At 58.9% G+C, this 16,005-nt stretch overlaps 2 protein-coding genes across 4 annotated transcripts in view; both read left to right on the top strand.

The window, feature by feature from the left end:
• Positions 1-4,248, top strand: part of ANKRD13D (ankyrin repeat domain 13D) — a 14,330-nt gene extending 10,082 nt beyond the window's left edge. Inside the window, exons 7-15 of one of the 2 annotated variants that reach the window (XM_004383667.1) lie at positions 675-741; positions 1,147-1,228; positions 1,474-1,532; positions 1,643-1,773; positions 2,719-2,876; positions 3,050-3,160; positions 3,239-3,402; positions 3,478-3,569; positions 3,864-4,222. In XM_004383667.1, the coding sequence (XP_004383724.1) occupies positions 675-741; positions 1,147-1,228; positions 1,474-1,532; positions 1,643-1,773; positions 2,719-2,876; positions 3,050-3,160; positions 3,239-3,402; positions 3,478-3,569; positions 3,864-4,077 (1,078 nt within the window). In that variant the 3' untranslated portion in view covers positions 4,078-4,222. Of the gene's footprint in view, positions 1-674; positions 742-1,146; positions 1,229-1,473; positions 1,533-1,642; positions 1,774-2,718; positions 2,877-3,049; positions 3,403-3,477; positions 3,570-3,863 lie in introns of both variants that reach the window. The other variant, XM_023738278.1, reaches the window with a different exon arrangement.
• Positions 4,249-5,297: 1,049 nt separating this feature from the next.
• Positions 5,298-12,804, top strand: SSH3 (slingshot protein phosphatase 3). Of its 2 annotated transcripts, XM_023738275.1 has the most exons (13): positions 5,298-5,435; positions 5,955-5,995; positions 6,702-6,933; positions 7,890-8,008; positions 8,087-8,158; positions 8,458-8,523; positions 8,646-8,834; positions 8,916-9,009; positions 9,193-9,321; positions 9,414-9,460; positions 10,073-10,558; positions 10,657-10,930; positions 12,004-12,804. In XM_023738275.1, the coding sequence occupies exons 1-13, from the start codon at positions 5,370-5,372 to the stop codon at positions 12,289-12,291; spliced, it is 2,103 nt and encodes a 700-aa protein (XP_023594043.1). In that variant the 5' UTR covers positions 5,298-5,369; the 3' UTR covers positions 12,292-12,804. The 2 variants fall into 2 exon arrangements, with proteins under 2 accessions (XP_023594043.1, XP_023594044.1); XM_023738276.1 differs by lacking the exon at positions 8,087-8,158.
• Positions 12,805-16,005: the final 3,201 nt, after the last annotated feature.

Here is a 16,005-nt window from a genome sequence, read left to right as displayed (position 1 = left end):
ACGCTCTACATCCTTCTCCAGCTCTGTCCAGAACCCTCTGTTGTGATCCTGGTCAGAGCAGTCAGTGGTGGTAGCCAGGCACCATCTAGCTGTACTGGCCTCAGTCCGGTGGAGGCCTTGGTAGCTGTGGTCCATTAGTCCACATTTGTATTTTTAACTTTTTGTCGTGAAACATTTCAAACATATATGAAAGAAGAGAGAATAGTATCATGAACCCATCCCTCAGCTTCAACATTTATCAACATTTTACCAATCTTGTTTAATCTGACCTTGCTTATCTTTTTTTCTTTCTTTTCTTTTTTGGAGTATTTTAAAGCACATCCCAGACATCATGTCATTACAACAGTAACTGCTTCTGCCCATGACACGAACAGATAAGGATGCTTTTTAACATCCTTATGGGATCACCCACAGCCCTGACACCATTATCACACCTAACAAAGTGAATGATAATTCCTCAATAGTCTCTAGTCCCCATTCCTTCTTCAAATGTCCCCAGCTGTCCAGGCACCTTCTTCAAGGCCTTTGCATGTTGCAGAATGGGAAGTGCCCTCATGGCTGGGATGGGGTACGGGGAGCAGTCACGGCAGGCTAATTGGAGTGGGGAGGGTAGCTTTGGCCAGGGGGTGAGGGGCGCGCCTCCTCACGGGCTCCTCCTGCTTGATCTGTTTCAGGAACAAATGTGGTATCTGGGGCTGGCGGTCTGAGAAAATGGAAACCGTGAGCGGCTACGAGGCCAAGGCAGGAGAAGCTGGTGGTGGGGCCCTTGGGGTGGGAGACGAGGCCCAGGGACTCAGCTCCTTCTCCACATACACCCCAGAGTGCAAGGGGAGAGACAGAAGAGACCTCAGGCTATCAGAAGCCCTGTGCGCCCATGGGGACTCGACGGGGCCTGGGTGCCCAGCCCCTGCTGAGCATGGCAGGATCACCCACAGCGTGGGCCCCCACCCAGGGCACCAGGAAGGGGCCAGGGGCTGCAGCGCCTCATTGGTGACCCCCGGGGTTCAGGCCCTGCCACCTCCTCCGTCATTGGGAGCGAGAGTTCGTCTGTCTCTGGGGATAAGAAGACATGGGTCCTGTGTCAGTGAGGCTGAGTGTGGGGGACAGGCTCTGAGCCCCCCGTTTCCCGTGTTCCCCCCACCCCAGGTGTACAGTGCCACCAATGTGGAGCTGGTGACACGCACCCGCACGGAGCACCTCTCTGATCAAGACAAGTCGAGGAGCAAAGGTAAACCCAGGTGCGCCTGCCTGCTGCCCAGTCATACCGTGTGGTGGGGTCACCTTGGTCTAGGGTCAGGGCCCAGAGTATCCCAGGACAAGCTGGGAGGCCTCCCCATTTCCATTTGCCCCTTTCCCACCCAACAGGAGGCTCCCAGGCTCCATCCTGGCACTCTAGAGTGCTCATGGGGTGGGGGGGACATTCTGGGGACAGTGGTCCAAAGTCCCCTCATGGCTCACACCCCTTCTCCTCAGGGGGCAAGACTCCATTCCAGTCCTTCCTTGGGATGGCCCAGCAGCACTGCCACAATGGGGTGAGCCAGGGCTGGGCTGGGCTGGGCTGGGCAGGGGTGGGTCAGGCAGCGCGGGCTGGGCCGGGCACGTCCCCTCCTGAGTGCTCAGCCAGGTCCGGGGATCCCCCCAGGCTCCCGTACAGCAGGCGGCCAGCCCCACAAACCCCACAGCCATTTCCCCTGATGAATACTTTGACCCCACCTTCAGCCTGGAGTCACGGAACATCGGCCGTCCCATCGAGATGTCCAGCAAAGTACAGAGGTGAGGCCTGGGGCCGGCTGGGGACTCGCCTCGGCGATGGGGACCCCGTCCTGACCCCCTGAACCCCTCAGGCTCCTGTCACTCATGGGGTCCATCTGACTGAGGGACCTGCTCACACAGCGGGCTTCCCCAACACGCTACTTCTGAGGGCAGGAGCTGGGTCTGGTTCATCCATGACCCCGTCACCCAGCACAGGCGCGGCCCGGAGAACTAGCCGCTCTGCCTTGGTGAATGAATGAATTAATGAAAAAACCATGTTTGGTTTTTGAGCCAATTCAGTGTATCTTTTCTGAGCCACTGCTGTGGGCCAGCACGTGGCAGAGGAGGACAGACACTGGGCTGGGTGTCGGGAACCACAGCCCCGCCCAAGGAGATGGCCTCCCCTCTCCAGTCATTTCCTCCTCAGTGAGGTGAGAACGGTCAGACTGGCTGCCTGCCTCATGCGGGCATCGTGAGGGCTGACTGAGTGGTAATGGTGATGGCATCACCACACGTCATGAGTTTACTGCAGGCCGAGCACTGTCCTGGCAGCCTCGCGTGGGTTATCTCTGCCGTCCAGTGTGGAGCTGGGTGGGATTCGAACCCCAGCAGTCCTGGCCTGTGGGCTGTGCTGTGCATGAAACGACAGCAGAGTGTGAGGCACTGGCGGCTGCGGCCTGAGGAGGAGGCTGGAGGTGTGGGTGAGGCCAGAGGGCAGCCCCCTGCCTGGCCCCTGCCCTCCTCACCCAGATGCATGGCACAAAACCATCATGAGCCTCAGTGTGGGCCCAGGTCTGGAGGCAGCTTGGGCTGGTGGGATGGAAGGACACCAACTCTTGGGGGCAGTGAGGTGACTGAGCAGAGAGGAGGGTGCCCCAGGCAGGATGGGGGCACGAGGAAAGGCAGGAGTCCCAAGGGAGGCTTCAGCACAGGGGCCTCAGCTTCACCTGGTGCTCGGCTGGGCAGGTTCAAGGCCACCCTATGGCTAAGTGAGAAGCACCCGCTGTCCCTGGGGGACCAGGTGACACCCATCATCGACCTGATGGCCATCAGTAACGCCCACTTCGCCAAGCTGCGCGACTTCATCACCCTGCGCCTCCCGCCTGGCTTCCCCGTCAAGATTGGTGAGAGAGCCGGCTGGAGGCAGGACGGGCCAGGGCGGCAGGAGGACCCCAGGCCTGGTGCCCTCCCCTCAGGGCAGTTCCTGGCCAGGGGGGTGGATGAGGGGCTCCAGGGGACCAGACTGCTCGTGTCTGTGTCTTTCGGGGTATGGCTCAGGCTCGGCCGTCTCCTGCAGAGATCCCCCTCTTCCATGTGCTCAACGCTCGCATCACCTTCAGCAACCTCTGTGGCTGTGACGAGCCCCTGAGCTCCGTGTGGGTGCCAGCCCCTGCCTCTGCAGCTTCAGGTACCCCGCCGGGAGGGGGTGGGAGGCTCGACTCACTGGCCTCTGAGCCCCGGCCTGAGCCTGGCACCGTCTGCCCAGGGAGCCCCTTCCCGTGCGAGGTGGACCCCGCCGTGTTTGAGGTGCCCGAGGGCTACAGCGTGCTGGGTGCAGAGCGCAGCGAGCCCCTCCGAGATGAGGACGACGACCTGCTGCAGTTTGCCATCCAGCAGAGCCTGCTGGAGGCTGGCACAGAGGCGGAGCAGGTGGGGCGTGGGCAGGGGGCCTGGCTTCTGCGGCCACAGGGCACAGGTGGTAGCTCTGGGCTTCTGCTGCTGCAGGTGACTGTCTGGGAGGCACTGACCAATGCTCGGCCCGGCACCCACCCTCCTCCCCAGCCCACGGTGTATGAGGAGCAGCTTCAGCTGGAGCGGTGAGGCCCCCCGAGGACCTGTTGGGTCATGCTCGACCCCACTGTGCCTGGAGGAGCTAGTACGGGCTGGGTGGGAAGCAGGGAGGTGCTGGGCCCAGGACCCCGTGCCCTCGCCAAGGCCACCCTCATCAGCAACGCTGCCCTCCATCACAAGTAGCGTGAGGGATGGTCTGTTTCCTTCTCCGGCCCCCTACTCTGTCCTTGTTCTTGTCCCCAGCCCCTTGGCCTGGCCCTAAGCCACCTCCCCGGCCTTAGGCTCACTGCTCGCTCTCCCTCTCCCTCCGCACCTGGAAGGGCCCTCCAGGAAAGCCTGCGGCTGTGCACAGAGCCTGGGGGCCCAGGATCCCCACACAGGACACCCCCTTCCCCTGTACCCCCAAGCTTTGAGGAGCAGCTTCGCCTGGCCCTGGAGTTATCTTCGCGGGAGCAGGAGGAGCTGGAGCGGCGGGGGCAGCAGGAGGAGGAAGACTTGCAGCGGATCCTGCGGCTGTCGCTCACGGAGCACTGAGCACCAGGCCTGGGGGGCTGGACTGCTGTCCCTCTGCTTTTATAATTTATTTATTTATAAACTGTCTGCTGCTGAGCTTGGGGCCTGGTGCCCGGGTGGGTGCTTGATAGAGACGAAGATGGAAATAAAGAGACCTTCGGCAGCAGGCTTGGTCTGCTCAGTGGGCCAGAACCCGGGGGCACCTGGGGGCAGGCACCACGGAGTGGGGCTCAGACCTGGGCTGGAATCCTGCCTTCAGCCCTACTGGTCTCTCTGAGCCTGTTTCTTCAGGGGTAGGATGAGGAGGCCACCCCCCACCGCCCCAGGCTGCTGAGAGTCTGGCTGAGCATGAAGGTGTGCCCCTAGAGAGCAGGTGCCCCACAGCGTCACCTCCCCTGAGCCCTGCCCGCCCACTCGAGGCCCAGGTTCCCGCTTCCACCCAGTCCTCTTTTCCAGAACTGGAGTGGGGAGGCTGGGCCTCCAGGCTCTACTCAGAGCCAGCTGGAAAGAGCCCCCCAGCTCAGGCCTGGCTCCTGCCCTGGCTCTAGTATGTTGCATCCAAGTGACTGGACGAATCACTCCCCCTGCCGCGCTGTAAGCCGGCTCCGCCTTTCCCTGCCGACCTCCACGGGGGTCCCGGGAATCAGGGTGCGCTCCTTGGGTTATTTCTAAATCCCCAGCTGGTTTCCCCTGACGCTTCGAGGTTCCCCAGTGACAAATACAGAGAGGAAACGCTGTGGGCATGAGGGTCGTCCGGCGCGGAGAAATCAGTTCTGGGTGGGCCCACCGACCCGCGGTATCTGAGACCCACGCTGCTCAGTAACAGAACAGTGGAGGCACGGAGCCGCGCCCAGGCGACCTAATCGCGGGGCAGGGAGGCCGGGGCAGGGCGCTCCTTGGGCACAGGGAGGGAACCAGGTGAAAGACTGCACGAGCGGCAGGGACCTCGGGCAGGCCCCTCTTGGCCCCGGACTCCGCCCCCGCCCCCGCCCAGGCCCCGCCCCTCCCCCACCTCCGCACCTGCGCCACGCCCCCGGCTCAGCCTCAGCCCCGGCCCCGCCTCCGGCATTGAAGTGGGGCGGGGGCGTGGCGGCCGCCCCGGCTGAGACGCGAAGGGAGGGGCCACGGCCGCTCGGTGCCGGTCCCGCAGGCCAGCTGGACAGGCGTCTGGCCCTTTAAGGGCCGCCCCCGGGGAGGTACCAGGCCCTGGTGGCTCCAGTCTTTCCTTCCTGGTCCTGCGGGGCACAGACTGTACGTGGGGCTGAGGGAGGGGGCCGTGCCTGGCGCCAACCCAGGTGCCCCAGCCTGACCCCATGGCCCTGGTCACAGTGAGCCGCTCGCCTCCGGCCAGCGGCCACTCCACGCCCGTGGGGCCCACGGTGAGTCTGGCGTCGCTGTGGTCCTGCCCATGTAGCTGGCTGCCAGCTGGGCCTGGGGAGCACGTCCTGTCCTCGGGAAGCCTCCCCTCGAGCCTGGGGGTGCGCGGAGGGAGACTTCAAACTCAGGCTGGAGGGGGGCGGGGTTCCTCAGGCTCCCGGGAACTCGCACCAAGGCAGGATCCGGAGCCCTGAGCCAGTCTGGCCTGCGGAACCTGCCCCTGTCCGGGCCCAGAATCTGGGCCAGCCCCACGGACCCCTCCATGTCTCCCTCCCCGGACCGGGACTTCGTCTGGGCGCCCTCAGCTCCTCGGCGTTGGGTGTGGACTAGAGCTGGAAAAGGAGCGGCATCCGACACTTTTTCTAGCCAATGGGCCCTGCTGAGAAGCCTCGCCTCCTGTAGGGAGGGCAGGGGAATCCCCAGGGCACCGCCGCCTCCCCCATCCCCCAGTACCACTGAGAGGGGAAGGGGAGAAGAGCTCTCCTCCCTCTCTCACTCTCCCTTGGGAACCCCTTTCTCAGCAGGAACAGGCATCCAGGCAGAGAAGCCGGCTACAGCGACGGTAAGCTCTCCCAGACAGACACCTCCATGCTGCCCCAGGCTTGGCCATTGCCATCTTGGACTCTAGGTGTCAGGGCCAGAAGGCCCCCCCGGAGGACTTGCAGCCAAAGTCAGTCCTGGTGGGCATGGCTGACTGCCTTTGCTTCCACCCACCCCCTGGTCAGTTGGGGCTCCTTCACCCACCACCATGGACCTGACTCAGGCCAGTGGTCACAAGCCAAAGGGCATGACGGGAGGTCAGAGCCTGAGGACTCCTGGGTCCCCCCCACCAAGTTTACAGCATCTCCTGAGTTAGGCAGGTAGGAGAAGGAGCAGCATCCTCTACCCTCCTCAGAAAGCTAGGATAGATGGGCTGGGGGCTTCGAAAGCCTCTAAGGCGGCAGTTCTCAAAGTGTGGTCAGTTCGCAAAGTGTGGTCAGTTCGCAAAGTGTGGTCAGTTCGCAAAGTGTGGTCAGTTCTCACAGTGTGGTCAGTTCTCACAGTGTGATCAGTTCTCACAGTGTGATCAGTTCTCAAAGTGTGGTTGCAACATCAGCTGGGAACCTGTTAGACATGCAAATTCTCAGGCCTCCACTCGAGACCTCTTAATCTCTGTGTGCGGGGCCCGGAAGTCTGTTTTACAAGGCCTCCAGAAGGTTCTGTCTTGTTTGAGAACCACTGCTCTAGGGGGTTGGAGTGGCCATCCTGGTTTTCCTTCACCCTGCCAGGCAGAGCTTTGCGGTGCTCCGGGGGGCTGTCCTGGGACTGCAGGACACAGAGGATGATGGAGATGCAGCTGAGGCCAGCCCTGAGCCAGCAGAGGAACCCCCAGGTGAGGAGCAAGCCCATGAGGACCGGACGGACAACGGGCATGGGCCCCAGAGTCCCCAGAAGCAGGAGCAGAGGCAGCACCTGCACCTCATGGTGGAGATGCTGAGGCCGCAGGACGACATCCGCCTGGTGAGGGGTCCCAGAGGGGACAGCCACTTTGAGGGGGTGGGGGGCACAGGGTGTGTGTGCGCGTGAGTGTGTGGGGAGCAGTGGGTGAGGCCAGCGACACCCTGGGCAGCATAGGGGTTGCTTAAACCCCAACGGACCCTACTCCTTCAGCCAGAGAAGTGTTATCAGGGTGAGCTCATGGCTTCAGGTGTCTGGGGGCTGTAGAGAGCCAGGGGAAGTTTGTTCTTTGAGCCCACAGGGCCAAACTAGGTCCAGAGTTAGGAATTACACAGAGGTCGATTTCCATTCAACCAACAGAAGACCTTTTTGGTCATGTGAGTTGTCCATAAATGCACCAGGGCTTCAGGAGGGCTTAGTGGGCCTCCACTGGGGGCTGGTGTGCTGGGGGTCAGGGACAGAGAGAAGGGAGATTGCCACATCCGGGATCGTGGTTCCCAAACGCCTGTGCAGACATCTCGCTGTCTGCGGCAAAACGTGGAAATAAGATGTACCAAGTCTTTCCTAAGGCCGAATTCACTCGAGGGGAGCGCCGGCCTTTGTTTTGAGATCATGTCCTTAATGTTTCGTTGGCGACAAAACATTTCTTTAATGAAATGATGATAGCAAGGGTTAGGATGGTTTGTGTATTTTTTTTTTAAGCCTTCTTACTAGACAGAAATAAAAAATAGGGACTTTATGTCAATCCCACTGTTCCTTTTTTCCATGTATCTCTCATTTTAAGAAAAAAATCTTCAACATTTTTATTTGTGGGGCCATGAGATCCAAAGGCTGGGGACCAGGGGTTCGAGGATCTCGTATCTGGGAAGGGCAGGAATGGGCAGAGGGGGCGCAGGCAGGTCTGAGCGGTTAGCCGTTAGATGTCTGTTCTAGGCCTGGGTGTATGTCCAGGGGGTTGTGGGCCCCAGGGTCCTCTGGATCACTGTGACTCTGGGCTTCTCCCTCCCCATCTCCCCCAGGCGGTCCAGCTGGAGGCAGCCCAGCCCCCCCGGCTCCGCTACCTGCTGGTGGTATCCACAAGAGAACAGCTGAGCCAGGAGGAGACAGTCCTCCTGGGGGTGGACTTTCCTGATAGAAGGTGGGAACAGGGAGAGGAAGGGAAGGGGCAAGGAATTGAGGTGCTGGGGGACGATGGCTTTCCTCTGTCCCCTGCCAGCTCCCTCATCTGCACCCTGGGCCTGGTCTTGCCCCTCTGGAGTGACACCCAGGTGTACCTCGATGGGGATGGGTAAGAGGTGGCACCTGGAGGGAGGGGCAGGGGAGCGGAGGGGCCAGGAGGATGTAATCACCAAGTCTGACCAGTGTGATGGGGGCGGGGCACTGGGAAGCAGTAGACCCCTAGGCCGGGAGTCTGGGGCCCACTCCACCCTACCTCAGATATGCTCTGTGATCCTGGGTGGGCCAGCTCACTTCCCACAGCTGGCAAATGCTGTGTACATTATTCTGAGGGCAGGCTCATGAGGTGGCAGTGGGTGGGCCTCTGGCCTCTGGCTTCGGCGTTTTCCACCCCTCACTGGTTTTCTGCAGGGGCTTCAGTGTGACGTCCGGTGGGCAGAGCCGGATCTTCAAGCCCATCTCCATCCAGACCATGTGGTAAGGCTGGGCTGGAGGGGCTTGGCCCAGACTTGGGCCAGGTTCGTCTCGGGAGATGCCAGAGGGCCTGGGGAGGGGCAGCAGGGAGGACAGTGGAGCCCAGCCCCTCCTCCTGTCCCCAGGGCCACGCTCCAAGTGTTGCACCAGGCATGTGAGGCGGCTCTAGGCAGCGGCCTGGTGCCAGGGGGCACTGCCCTCACCTGGGCCACCCACTACCAGGAGAGAGTGAGCTCTGACCAGAGCTGCCTCAACGAGTGGATGGCCATGGCTGACCTGGAGTCTCTGCGGCCTCCCAGCGCCAAGCCTGGCTGGTCAGTGCGGGTGGGGAGGGTGGGGGGCGGGGCCCAGGCTGAGGCCGGGATCAGGCCCCGACTGACAGGCCCGGCCCCCAGGACCCCGGAGCAGGAGCAGATGGAGCAGGCGATCCAGGCCAAGCTGTGGGAGGTACTGGACACCAGTGACCTGGAGAGCATCACTTCCAAGGAGGTGGGCCGGGGCTCCCCCACCCATCTTCCGTTCTGGGCCCAGCCCAGATGTCCTGGCTGCAGCCCAGCCCTGGTCTCGGCTCCTCTGCCTCATGGGACAGGGTGCTGAGGCCCACAGGGAAGGACAGGGAGTCGGGACCCTTGAGAGCCACCTGAGCCCTGGCCCCCTCCACTCTGCCTGCAGATCCGCCAGGCCCTGGAGCTGCGCCTAGGCTGCCCGCTGCGACAGTACCGTGACTTCATCGACAACCAGATGCTGCTGCTCATGGCCCAGCAGGACCGGGCGTCCCGCATCTTCCCCCACCTCTACCTGGTGAGCGGCCAGGCAGGCAGGTGGGAGCCGAGTGGTGCTGAGGGCAGGGGCTGCAGCGAGGGGAATGGTGCCTCTCCGTCCCCTTTCCACAGGGCTCCGAGTGGAATGCGGCCAACCTGGAGGAGCTGCAGAGGAACAGGTAGCGTAGGAGCCCCTCAGGACTGCCCCTCTGCATCCCCCTTCTCTTGGCCTCCCCGCCGTGGGTAGCCTGGACCCATCTCAGCCCAAGGCTGCTCCCCTGCATGGGCGCACAGGCTGTGGAGACCAAGAGCAAACAGAACAGCCTCCTCCCTGCAGAGATGAAGCACGGCGTTGCCTGCGATGCCTTTTCCAATCAAAAAGGGCCCCGTTCCACCGACCTGGTCTCAGGAGAAGGAGCTGCTCCCCTCCCCGTGGGGACCCGGCTGTCTGCCCCGATAGGACCTGTCGTTGGTGCATAACAGGCTTCTGGGAAACCCCTATGGCCCTCTTGCCCAGCGCCTGCAGACCGAACTCAGAAACTGTTCTCTGACAAACCGCAGAGCAAACACGAGGCTTAGCCGGCTGGGTGGGAGACTAGCCCAGTGAGGGAAAGGGTTCGCTCCTGACCACAGTCACCTGACAGCTGGCTCTGCCTCCTCCCACTCTGCCTGTGCAGCCTCCACCTGACTCTCTCAACCGAGAACTAAACAGAAAAGCCCAGGGGCCACCAGGTCTGGCGGCCACTGGGCCTGGTGGCCCTGCCCACGTCAGCCTGGCCCTTCTGCTACAGGGTCAGTCACATCCTGAACATGAGCCGGGAGATCGACAACTTCTACCCTGAGCGCTTCATCTACCACAACGTGCGCCTCTGGGACGAGGAGTCGGCCCAGCTGCTGCCCCACTGGAAGGAGACGCACGGCTTCATTGAGGCTGCCAGGTCAGGGCCACCCGCTCCAGCTGCCCACCCTGGACTTTGGGTGGTCCTGGTGCCCTCCTCCTGCCCACTCTGCCATCAGTTCTGTCCTGACACAGTGACGGTGGGGAGGGCTGAGCCGAATGTGTCCTGCCCCCGCAGAGCCCAGGGCACCCGGGTCCTAGTCCACTGCAAGATGGGCGTCAGCCGCTCGGCTGCCACGGTGATGGCCTACGCCATGAAGCAGTACGGCTGGAGCCTGGAGCAGGCTCTGCAGCACGTGCAGGAGCTCCGGCCCATCGCCCGCCCCAACCCTGGCTTCCTGCGCCAGCTGCAAACCTACCAGGGCATCCTGACTGCCAGGTACAGAGCGGGGAGACAAGGAGAAAAGGTGTGTGGGCACATGCCCCGGGGGGGTGGCTGCTAGGTCATTCAAGCTGACTCAGAGCCACCCCCTACAGTCGGCAGAGCCAGGTCTGGGAGCAGAAGGTGGGTGGGGTCTTCTCAGAGGAGCCCCTGGCCCCAGAAGTCTCTGCGCCGTTCTCAATTCCTCTGCAAGAACCTGGAGGCAGTGGGGAGGTGAAGGCAATGGGGTTGGAGGAGAGCGAGGCAGCCACAAAAGAAGAGCCTGGGCCCCGGCCCCGTATCAACCTCCGCGGGGTCATGAGGTCCATCAGTCTTCTGGAGTCTTCCTCGGAGCTGGAAAGTGCCTCAGAGGCTGCTGACCTGCCAGAGGTGAGGCTGGGGAAAGAGCCCCATCTGAGGTGGACGGGGTGGAGGCAGGGGCAGAAGGAGGACGGCAGGGAGGCTGAAGAAAGACCAGAACTGGGACTCGACTTTAGGCCCTGAGCAGGGGGGTATCTGGACCCAATCTGGCCCCCGTGCGGGGTCTCCTGAGAGATGAGGGCTCCTGGGGGCTGGTCCTGCCTCCTCCTCCATTTGCCCACACCTCGCAGCACCAGGCCTCTCAGTGTGTCCCGTGTCCCTGAGGAAGGCCACATCCTGTGCACAGGGGGTGGAGGGGCAGGCATCTCACTGTCTTAGAGCAGAAGGGTGGTCAGGGGTCAGGAAGAGGGGTACTGTTCTGAGTGGGCTCCTCAGGCCGAGCCAGCCAGGGTTGGAGGGGCAGCAGATGTCAGCCTGACCAAAGGACCGGCCAGGGTCAGGGCTGCCCAGCGAACTCCACGCTGAGTGCCGCAGGGCCCAAGTGTAGGACCTCAGAAAGTGACACCTGCCTCAGGACGCCTGCCCCACACATGACTCGCAACCAAGATGGCTGACCCAGAGGGAGGAGTGGGGAGCTCGAGGAGGACGGGAACATTGGAGGAGGCTTCCTAGAGGAGGGAGCACTGGGTGCGGGAGGATAGGGAGGGAGGGATGGTTGGATGGACGGGTGTGGACATTCCCAAAGGCAGGACATCTTCACTCAGCACCCAAACAGGCACATACACAGCCCAATTCAGGGCCTGGCACCCAAAAGGCATATCATATGTGGTTCACTGGACCAAGTACAAAGGCAGAGGGAGCATGAGGAGGAGCAGGGGGCAGGGAGGCCGTGGCAGGTATAGGAAGAGCTGAGGAGAGCTGGGGGCCAGCAGGAAGTGATAGGCAGATGAGGCGCAGGACCAGTCAGGCTGGGTACTGCCTTCCCTCCTAGGGACACTCAGTTTTCCTGCATTCATTCAACAGACATTTTGCACCTATCCTTGCCAGGCTTTGTGCTCCGTGTTCAGGCAACACAATAAACAGGATAGTCCCTGCCCTTGAAAGGCGTCCCCGTGACTCTTCCCTGTCCTCTCACCATCTAGGTTTTTTCTTCCAATGAGTCTTCAGACCAAGACCCTCCGCAGCCCTTCCCTCAGCCCTCAAAGGCCAACACGGGCTGGGGGGACCGGCGGGGCCGGAAGGGGCCCTGGCCTGCCCTGAAGTCCCGCCAGTCTGTTGTTGCCCTCCACAGCGCTGCCCTGGTGGCCAGCAGGACCCAGGCCTTCCAAGGGCAGGAGCTGGGGGAGGCTGGCTGTCCCTCCACCCCTAGGATCCGGAAGGTGGTGAGGCAGGCCAGTGTGGATGACAGTGGAGAGGAGGAGGAGGCCTGACCCCCCCACATGCCCATGCCCCCTAGACACTAAACAGACAACTAAGGCACAGCTCCTCAATGAACATTCCTCACTCCTGTCAGCCCATACATGCTCCTCTTATTTCCCCCACCAGGGTCCCAAGGCCCATCACCACAGCCTTCACCTCCTATAGCCTTAAATTCCAGATCCGTGTCCACCTGTACAAGGGCTCAAGACTTTTCCCTACAATTGGGATGTGGTAGAGAGCCTGAAGGTGCCTTTGGGGGCAACAGCACCCCTAGTTTCACTCTTAACTCCTGCCCTAAACACTTACTTGCAGCCACAGGAATTTTAAAGAACCAGAGTTTTCCAGTATAGGAAGGTTCACGCCTCCCTCCCTGCCCCCGCCTGCCCATCCCCCACTCCACTTAGTTCCTGGGGACCCCAGAGGCAGATGGTACCTCAGTCCCCAGCCCAGGGAGGCTCTGAGAAGCCAAGAGCTGGGCCCCTCTCGGGGGATGGCAGGTTGGCCTCCCTCACACACCTCACAACTGGCCAAGTCTTCTGCTGTGGCCCCAGCGTCCCCACAGCACTGCATGGGGTCACAGGGCACCAGGCCAAAGAGAGTCTTCTTTTCGTCCCTTATGGCCTCTGGCCAGTTTTTCATAGTCTTGATAGTATCTGGCTTTGTACTTAGAAATAAAAATCATTTTCATATTAAGTTGTTTTGATTTGATGACAGAGCCGTGGATTTGTCAATCAGGTGCTCAGGTTACAGGAGGAGTCTGGCCTCTCCTCGGCCCTCACAGACTCTGTTCAGAGTCCCCAGGTGTCTGGGGACAGACCTGTTCTGGGGAGTGGTGTGTCTTGTCGAGGGAGGCCGGGCTATCTCCCTTATCTCCCGGGGCAGGGCCTGAGTAAACGTTTAGTTGCCCACGCAGCCCCAGGCAGCAGGTGTTCAGCAGAGGGGACAGCGAGAAGAGTTACCCAGGAGGAAGTGGAAGCTGCTGCCACCTATCTGGACAGGACCAAGCCTGTTCCGGAAATTAAGACACTTGGACACTTGACACTAGTTCTTTGGGTCCAGAGAATCAGCTACCTCCTGCTAGAGGCAAGAGAGCCTGATTTTCCAAGCTAGCCCACCACTGCCAGGGAAGAAGTCCCCTCCATCTGCCTGGGAGTTCCTTCTGCTCAATTTCAGTGTTCAAGAGTTAAGTTGCTCCATCTTTGTCACTTCTATCCCCTCTTCCCAAGATCATACTCTCTCCCCTATGACGCACTACACTGGTTGTGTGTGTGGAGGGGGAGGGGGTTCTGCAGCTCCAAGCCAACTCAGAGGTACAAACTGGCATCAAACCTTCTCGTTGGTTGAGGGCACATGCAGTTTTAAGAATGACTCTCATTGACCCTGGTGTGCCTCCAGCATCAAGCCTAAAGTACTGGGGGCAGGAGACTTGGCTTCCGGTCCTGGCTTTACCAGTAATTCACCTTGAGTCTCTTTCTGTAAAACAAAAGGATTAGACCAGAAAATCCCTAATGCCCCCACAAGTTGATATTTTTTAACAATCCATGTCACCTACGAGGAGCCCTGGTGGGGCAGTGGTTAAAGTGCCTGGCATCGACTCAAGGGCAGTGGCTTTGTGTCACCTCCACATGCTAGAATTCAGCCTCTATGTGCTCCCTAGAACAGAAGTCATTTGCGCCTGTCTGTGGGCGGCATAGGAGCCCTAGTGGCACAGTGGTTAAGTGCCCGGCAGCTAACCGCAGGAGAAAGATGTGGCAGTCTGCTTCCATAAAGATTACAGCCTTGGAAACCCTACGGGGCAGTTCTACTCTGTCCTATAGGATCGCTATGACTTGGAATCGAATAGAAGGCAACGGGTTTATGGGCAGATGCCTAGTGTCACTAGGTGGGTACAGAGAAGTTAGTTCTGATTTTTTATCCACTTGGCAGGCCCACTCTGCTAGATAAACACTGGGGACTGCTTGCTACCCTACAGACAACCAGGACTCCCACTCAGCCTGCTATTTTAGGAGGCCTTGGCTGGGTCTGGGACTGCTGGGGGCGGGGGTGTCAGGAGAGAAGCCAAGGCCAGGCTCTGGCCTCCCGCAGCCTGTGCAGCTCAGAAGGCAGGGTCCAATCCATCTGCAGAGCTGTGGGGCCAATGACAGTCCATGGAGGACTCTGAGAAGAATTCAGCACGCTGGAAAACGAGCATTGCAGGGAAAACTATTTGCGCCAAAAATGAAGGCAAACAGCATGAAAAATGTAATCAATGTCACTGAGTTGTAAATGTGGACATTGTTGTGCTGGAGGATGTTTTGGTATGTGTTTTCACCACAATTTTAAAAAAAGTAATAAAAAAAATGCAAGCGAACGATTAAGAACTATATATGTATACAAAGCTCCCAAATTGCTTCAGGGACAAAAAAAAAAAAAGTAAACATGGGTATAAAATGCAAAGTAAACTTCCCTTCCCATTCTCCAATCCTTCACTTCCATCCTTCATAGACTGTCTTAGTCATCTAGTGCTGCTGTAACAGAAATACCATAAGTAGATGGCTTTAACAAAGGGAAGTTTATTCTCTCACAGTCCGGTAGGCTACAAGTCCAAATTCAGGGTGTCAGTGCCAGGGGAATGCTTTCTATGTTGGCTCTGGAGGAAGGTCTGTGTCATCAATCTTCTCATGGTCTGGGAGTACCTCAGTGCAGGAACCTCAGGTCCAGAGGATGCACTCTGCTCCTGGCACTGCTTTCTTGATGGTGTGAGGTTCCCATGTGTCTCTGCTCACTTCTCTCTTTTATATCTCAGAAGAGACTGGCTTAGGATACTATCCAATCTTGTATACCCCATCAGTATAACTGCCGCTAATCCATCTTATTACATCACAGTGAGAGAGTTTCCAACACATAAGGAAATCACATCAGATTACAAAGTGGTACACAATCATAAAATACTGGGAATCATGACCCAGCCAAGTTGATAGATATTTTGGGGGGACACAATTCAATCCATGACACAGGTGATTATTACCAGCTTCTTTTGAATCCCTCCAAAGACACTCCAGGGCACTGGTGGCACAGTGGTTAAAAGCTTGGCTGCTAACCAAAAGGTCAGCAGTTCAAATCCATCAGCCGTTCCTTGGAAACCCTATGGGACAGTCCTATTCTGTCCTATAGGGTCACTATGAGTCAGAATCAACTTGATGGCAACAGGTTTGGTTTTTTTGGTTTAACGACACTCCATGCTTATGTAATCAAATAGTTGTTTTTTTTTTTTTTAAATGATAGTATATTAACATACTCTTCCGCACTTTGAAAAATTTCTTCATATCCTGAAGCGTTTCACATCAGGACATAAAGATCTGCCTCATTTTAAAAATAACAGCTTATATTCCATTTTATGGAGCTTCCATCATTTATTTATTTAAGTGGTTGTTTACAGGTGGAGTCCCCCCCCCCATTTCAAATAAAGCATCATTAAATACCCTTTTATATACTTTCTTAGGCACACAAGGCCACTAAATCTGTAGGGTGTTTCTCGAATTGCTGAAGCATTTTTAACTTGGAGAGGCATTGCTTAATTTCCTTCCAAAGAAACTGCACTGAATTGCCACCGAATGGAACGTGTGTTTACGTCTTTAAAGGACTGCACGGCCTCCCCACCCATGTCATCTCACAGGAACCCGGTAAGGCTCCCTGAAGAAGAGAGAGGGCAGGCATCCTGATCACCTATCTCCCAGTTAGAAATA

Source organism: Trichechus manatus, unplaced genomic scaffold, assembly GCF_000243295.1.
Source record: "Trichechus manatus latirostris isolate Lorelei unplaced genomic scaffold, TriManLat1.0 scaffold00113, whole genome shotgun sequence".
NCBI classification, from domain to species: domain Eukaryota; kingdom Metazoa; phylum Chordata; class Mammalia; order Sirenia; family Trichechidae; genus Trichechus; species Trichechus manatus.
This window is presented reverse-complemented; position numbering and strand designations above follow the sequence as displayed.